The sequence below is a fragment of the Papaver somniferum genome, chromosome 1 (genome assembly GCF_003573695.1).
Source record: "Papaver somniferum cultivar HN1 chromosome 1, ASM357369v1, whole genome shotgun sequence".
Lineage (NCBI taxonomy): Eukaryota > Viridiplantae > Streptophyta > Magnoliopsida > Ranunculales > Papaveraceae > Papaver > Papaver somniferum.
In genome coordinates this window covers 161,959,223-161,966,930 of record NC_039358.1, presented here as the reverse complement: position 1 = coordinate 161,966,930, position 7,708 = coordinate 161,959,223, and the positions used below count along the sequence as shown (strand labels likewise).

Sequence of the window (7,708 nt, the reverse complement as noted above, 5' to 3'; positions counted from 1 at the left end):
TAACATTGATTGGAAACCCTGATTTGAAAGACTATACAAATGAGAACTCTAGCAACTGGGAAACCTAATCCCCACACCTCTTGTGTGATACTAGTTGTATAAGCTAGAGTCGATTCTCCTTTAACTTTAGGTTTCTACCGAGACCCTGTAGGTTAACGACTTGAAGACTTCATTGGGATTGTGAAGCCTGACCGATACTACTTTCTTGTAGTTGTGTGATCTGATCTTGCTGATTCTATCGTATTGAGTACAATCGTAACGATTGGCTTGAGATTGATATCTCTGATAGGAAAGATATAAAAGTAATCACAAACATATTCGTCTCATCTTTTGTGATTCCACAATATCTTCTTTCCCGCGCCGATTAAGATTATTGTGAGGTGATTGATAATACTAGGCTGTTCTTCGGGAATATAAGTCCGGGTTATCAATTGGTTCATGTTCACCTTGATTTATCAAAATACACAACAAAACTCGTAGGTATTTCTGTGGGAGACAGATTTATCTATTACCGTAGAATTTTCTGTGTGATACAGATTTGTTTATTAAAGTCTCTGACTTTGGGTCGTAGCAACTCTTAGTTGTGGCTGAGATCAACTAAGGGAATCAAGTACGTAGTATCCTGCTGGGATCAGAGACGTAGGAGCATAAATGTACCTTGGATCATTGTGAGATTGATTGGGGTTCAACTACAGTCCAGACCGAAGTTAGTTTGTAGTAGGCTAGTGTATGTAGCGGTTTAGTATAGTGTGTGTTCAATCTGGACTAGGTCCCGGGGTTTTTATGCATTTGCGGTTTCCTCGTTAACAAAACTTCTGGTGTCTGTGTTATTTCTTTTCCGCATTATATTGTTTATCTTTATAATTGAAATATCACAGGTTATGCGTTTGAATCAATCAATTGGGAAATCCAACCTTTGGTTGTTGATTGAAATTGATTGATACTTGAAAATTGGTCTTTGGTACCGTTCAAGTGATTTCTCTTGTATTCTATTAGACTCGCAGATTTCTATTTGCTTGAGTAAGTATTGAATCGAGAAAGAGATATATAACTCTTTGATATACTTTATTAACATTGAGTCTAGTTGATTCTCTTGAAAGTATATTAGAGTTAGTCCATACAGATTGCTAATAAAAATATTGGGTGTGGTTGTTGTACCCTCGGATTTTCAGGTTTCATACAACTCTCGACTATCCCTATTCTCCTTCATTAACAACACCCAATTCCATCGAGTTATTTTATCACTGGAAGCAACTTATCTTTCATCAGAAACTCGTCATTACTGCCAGCCACTCTACCTACTCCAGCAGTTAAACTCTTTCTCCTGCTATTTGTTGCTCAATGCCATCATCAATCGCTGGCAGACTCGAGCTCTGTGTTATCTCTCTTCATCTCACTGCCATGCATGTCTCAGCTTTGTCGTTAACGGTAACAGCATCGTCTTCTCGTCGCCGTTATGATCATCACTGCCATTGAGTTCTCGAACTGCCATCAATCACCATGATCCCCTGTCTTCTCATCACAAACTTTTGAATCTATCTTCATAAACCTGAGTTTGTTAACTCCTCCATCGAACTATTTAATCTCTAACAAATAGTGCCAGCTGTGAATACAAATATTTTGCAGAGCACATGTCACGATCTTAGTGGCCGAATACGTGTCTAAAACTGTATAGCCTTCGCTAGACAAATGAGCCTGAGTAGCAAGGGATACCTCCGCAGATCTGCTTTATATCATCCCAAGAGAAAGGACGTGAACGGTCAAGATAAAGGAAGAAAAAGGCTAGTCTACATAGGGTCAGCTGGCAAAAGGACAGAGGTAGATGACGCATCCAATCAACATTAAATGCTCTAATTCTTATCTACATGCATGAGTCAAAACACGTGGAGAGAGGAAGCGTGTCAGAACCCGATTGGCAGAAGCAAGCGGTGAACGAAGGTACAACGCGCACTGAGGTTGGGTAGTTCCCAAAGGAACGTGGGTCAGCTGAGGTGGCGAGATACAACTGGAGAAGCATGCGGTGGACGAAGGTACCACTGGTACAGAAGGTATATCAGCAGAAGATGGACCCAGAGGCAGCAAAGATATACCAGGAGCAGAAGAGGCTATAAATACCAAGCTTCACCAACAAATTAAGGGCATTCAATATCTAGGAGAGAAGATCTAGTCTTAAGCTTATACCTCTTTAATGTTTAGAACTTAAGTAGTTATTTCAACTTGAGTTCTCTCTATTACTTTGGGAAGCATTTAAGATCTTTGTAACCACCACATACTTAATACGATTCTATCACTCATTACCCCGTGGACGTAGACAAATGTCGAATACATCTTGCGTCTCATGATAACTTAGAGGCTTTTACATTACTCTTATGTTCTTTGTTATTATTGTGATCTTATATACCATTTATTGCTTAACTTAATCAGTTCAACAGAGGTATTGATACTCCTTAGTATCAGATCATTTGACCTATACACATCACGTAGGCTACGGGAAAACGAGTAGTCACAGTTTAACACCCATCGTGTTTTGCTTATGTACCGGAGTTTAGACACAGTTTATATTTTGCTTATATATCTTCTGAAACGAAGGGGTCTGTGTTTCAGCGGTGAATTTCACTCTCTAGTGATTCATTCATCCATTTCTTGTGTATGTTTTTGGAGTTCATAGCCTCTAAAACCGTGCCACACTACAGATCCACAAAAAACTTTCAAAAAACACACTCACAAAACGCCAAAATGTTTGTTTTTTACTAAAACAACACACCACGTTTCAGATCTGAGAACCTTTGACTGACATAGGAATCTTAGTAAGATTTTAAGGATAAAAGATCTTCTAACGCATTTAATAGCCCTGCTTTTCGCAAGATCTGACACCTCTTTTTCATTGGTTTTCGACGTTTTAAGGTTGTTTTTCCCAAGGGTGTCATAAGCATTTAATACCCGTCTTTCAAAAGCTTTATTTCAGTCCTTTTCTGAAAAGATGCTTAACAGTCTTCTGTGTCAGAGCATTAATTGCTACTTTTAACAAAGGCACCCAAGTAGCAGAAAATTTTCGTCTTTTCTGTCACCGCGGGTTACCAAGAACCAAAGGTATGCAGAAACCAACTGATGCACCAACAAACTCACGACCAGCTATCACAAGAGGGAGATCCCAAAAGCCATCTCAAGCAAACCAAAGAAATGAAACGGAGGACGGCCAAAGTGAAATAACAAGAAGAACAGTTGCTAACAAATAACCTATTACTACTGAAGGGATGGGGCAAACATCAGGAGCTCAACCAATCTACGACATGCCGTTACCGGAGCATGCAACTACGACAAAGCCACCTGCGGCTAACGCAGGGTTGTCCAAAACCTTAGCCCCTAGGGGACGAGGGTTGGGAAACCTAACTCCAATTCAGATAGATCCAGAAGAAGGAGTGGAAAACTCCGAAGATCCAGATGACATCATTCCTCAGGGAGGTGGATCCCACAATGAAGATCAAATGGCGGCACAAATAGCAGCTTTGTTACTCCGTAACAAGGAAAACGAAGATGACATGCACAACATGGCTCAAGAGAATCAGAACCTCAAAGGTATGTTAAACACACAGATCGAAGGTTCCTAAACTCACCCCCCGCAACGGAAGCGTGACAACAGAGCTATCTCAGGAAGACGAAGGGTGGATACCAACCCACCAAAGGAGACTCAACCTAGAGGAGCACACAAAGCACATCACGATCCAGACGAGACGGATTCAACATACAATCCCTTCCAAAGCTACTACGACGAAGCATTTTCTAAAGATGCTCACAATGTGAACATGGTCATGGAACAGATGGAGAAAATGCGGAAGGAGATCCAAGGCTTAAAAACTGGTTGCGCAAGCGCGCGATTGGAAGAGGTACTACAGGAAGCAACTACGTCTCCGCTATCCTTTCGCATTTTGAGGGAGTCCATCCCTCCAAAATGCCAGGTACCTACGTTCCAAGCATACAATGATACCTATGATCCCGCAGCACACCTACGGTATTACACTCGTGTTCTTGCCCATTGGGAGAAAAACTAGGTAGTACTTTGCAGATACTTCCCAGCAAGCTTAACAGGATCAGCCCTAGCATGGTATGACAACTTACCAGCAAACTCAATTGACTCCTTCGAGCAATTGTCCACGATGTTCTTGGAGACGTACATGTATACAAAATCAAAAAAGGCTGGGTTAGATAGGCTATTTGCTTTAGCCATCGGACCCCACGAAACACTGATGCAGTACACAGACAGATGGAAAAAGACATGCCAAGCAATTGGGAAATTCAATCCAGAAATTAGCAGAAACTGCTATAAGTACGGACTTGAAAAAACCTCATCCATCTTCGTGGAGCTCCACAACAAAGCCTCAGATTCTGAAGGTGAGCTCAGAGTTGTGCAAGACCGATACATCAGACTCGAAGAAATCCATAAGGACAACCCCAGGGCACAAACAAAGAAAGTAGCAGCTCCGCAAAGGACCAACTCTCTGGAACCAATTTCGGAGATACCTAAGCGACACAACGAAGCAGGGGGAAGAGCCAGCTCTCGAGACAAGCGATCCAAACACGGAGATGGAAAAAGAGGCAAAGGAAGAGAAGAATTTGCAGATAAAGTGTACATGAAGCTGAACACAACTTTTTCTCACATCCTCAGCAAGGAGGGAGCAAAGTCGGGCTTTCCTTACCCTAATACTAAGGGGAAGCAGCCTGACAGAACGAAGGAATCTAAGAAGTACTGCGCATACCACCAATACTATGGGCATACCACTGATTCATGCTACCACCTCCGCAATGTGATTCAAATATTCATTGATGAAGGTAAATTCATGGAGTACGTACAACTGCAGCCAACAGAGACAGAGGACATCCCAAAGAAAAGGGTTGAATTTCCCCAGGATGGGAAATACATCAACATGATCACCTTCTCCAATGGAGGTCAAGAAGAGATGCTCGAAGATATCCTCGAATTAGCTCGAAACAGAAAGAAGGTCGAAACCCACGAAGTATTCAAGCTAAGCGGACCACCTTCTAGCACTTGGGAGGACTGGATGCCTACCCCATTAACCTTTTCAACAAAAGATGTCAACCAAGAAGTGGATATGCACAACAATCCACTGGTAATCACCCTCCCAATACATGGATGGAATGTTACGAAGGTCCTCGTCGACATAGGCAGTTCGTTAAATGTGCTATTTTACGAACCATAACTACGTACGTGACTGACAGCAGAGCAGGTGGATTCTTCCACTTGCACGATATATGGGTTTAACGGAGCAGTCTCTAGACCAAAAGGAGAAATTATTTTGCAGGTACACGCAGGACCCTTAGTAACCAGCACACGCTTCTGCGTGGTAGAAGCACCTTCGCTCTATAATGTGATCATGGGCAGACTATGGGACCATAGATTACGAAGAACAGCTTCAACGTATCATCAGTACCTACGCTTCCCCACACCTATAGGAGAAATGAAGATCAAAGGTGACCAGCAAGAAGCGAGGTTATGCAATTTAGCAGAAATCCGACTCAACGAAGAAAGAGATGCTGCTCAGCAGCATGAAAAATGCGTAAAGCAAATATTAAGGAAGTGCAGAACGCAGCACCCTCCGCACACAAGGACGCCTCCGCACACAAGGATGTCTCAGCACCAGAAGCAAACACCGCCACAAATCCAGGTGTAGACGTCTCCACCAAATAACAATTACATAAAAGCACTCCTCACATCTCCTCGCCAATTGAACCAACAAAGAAAATCAACATCGGAATGGAGGCAGAACCAAAGATGTTAAGCATCGGAACGTTGCTTGAAGATGAAGAGGAAGTGCAGATACAAAGGTTACTAAAGGAATACGCAGATGCCTTTGCATGGCAATGGAAGACATGCCAGGAATTGATCCGAACTTGAATGGATGTCTCACACCACCGACGTCTCAAACCGGAGATACCACCATTCAAGCAACGCATACGTAAGGTGGCGGACATCTACCATGAAGGGGTAGAAAAGGAATTACAAAATTTACTTAAAGCAGGATTTATACGAGAAGTCAAATATCCCACGTGGATATCCAACATGGTCATCGTTCCAAAAAAGAACGGAGGCGTACACATTTGCATCGATTTCAGCAATCTTAACAAAGCGTGCCCCAAAGACAGTTACCCACTGCCAAATATCGACCAACTGGTCAATGCAACAGATGGTCATCAAAGATTATCCTTCATGGATGGATACTCAGGCTATAACCAAATAGCCCTTGCAGAAGAAGATCAGGAGCACACTGCGTTCTTTACCCCACGAGGCTTGTATTGTTATACAAGGATACCTTTTGGACTAAAAAACGCGGGGGAAACATACCAACAATTAGTAGACAAAATCTTCAAGCCATGGATAGGCAAGATACTGGAGGTTTACGTAGACGACATGCTTGTCAAAAGCAAAGAAGCAAAAAACCATCTCTCAGACCTAAGGGAGGTATTTGAAGCTACGAGAAAATTTCACATGAAGGTAAACCCGGAAAAATGTACGTTCGGAGTTACCTCAGGAAAATTCTTAGGCTACTTGGTCACCAAACGAAGAATCAAAGTAGATCCTGAAAGGGTCAGAGCAATAATGGAGATGCCATCCCCGCAAACGCTAAAAGGAGTACAAAAGCTAAACGGAATTTTAGCTTCCATGGGAAGATTCATATCCAGGTCGTCTGTTAAGTGCAAAGCGTTCTTATCCTTGACAGCACAGAGAAGATCGGAAGAGTGGCAAAATGGAATGCCATGATCAAACAGTTCCATATAATCTTCGAAACCAGGAAAGCGGAGAAATCACAAATCTTGGCTGACTTCTTGGCGGACTTACCTCTAAACGACGAAACGGAGATAAACGACATTCCAGGAATTGAGGAAGAAAAGCCGGAACCAGAAGACCTCTTGGAACCGCAGAACGCACGAAGGTGGGAAATATTCGTAGACGACTCCTCAAACGGAGAAGGAGAAGGCATAGGGATCGTGATAACGACTCCTACTGGAGACCTACTCATCTATGCATTCAGGTTAGAATTCGAGCAATACACCAATAACATCACGGAGTATGAGGCAGTCATACATAGCCTACGATTGGAACATGAGTTGGGCTTGTCATATGTTCGTTTAACTAGTGACTCGCAGCTGGTAATTAGACAAATAGAAATCAATTATCAAACTTTGGATCCAATACTATCTTCGTACCTAAAGATGGCACAGGAGCATGCGGCGAAGATCAACAACGTCGAGTTTAGGCACGTCTTCCTAATAGACAACAGACACGCAGATGCCTTAGCATTCATATCATCAATGCTGAAGGACAAAAATACTACCTCAATCCAAATTGGGAGAATTTATGAACCTTCGATAGATGGATTAACCTCCGCTACCGAAGGTACCTTAGCTGTCCAAACCAGGGTATGAGGGAAGCAGAAAAAGAAAAAGAAGACGAAAGAATGGAGGAACCAGACAATGAAGCCGAGGAGTCTGACGAACATAAACCCATGTCAGATGAAAACAATGAAGATGAAGCTGAGGACAATTGGAGAATTCCAATTCACCAATACCTCGACAAAGGTACTTTACCAGCAGATGTCAAGGAGGCACGAAAACTCATGTCAAAAGCAGCAATGTACAGCCTGCGAGACGGGGTATTGTATAGAAGGTCATTTCTTGGACCTTTGATGCGATG

General features: G+C 42.5%; 1 protein-coding gene across 1 annotated transcript; it reads left to right on the top strand.

Annotated features, from left to right (window-relative positions):
• The first annotated feature begins 4,628 nt into the window (after positions 1-4,628).
• Positions 4,629-5,216, top strand: LOC113353106. The gene has a single exon (XM_026596818.1). The coding sequence runs from the start codon at positions 4,629-4,631 to the stop codon at positions 5,214-5,216; it is 588 nt and encodes a 195-aa protein (XP_026452603.1).
• Positions 5,217-7,708: the final 2,492 nt, after the last annotated feature.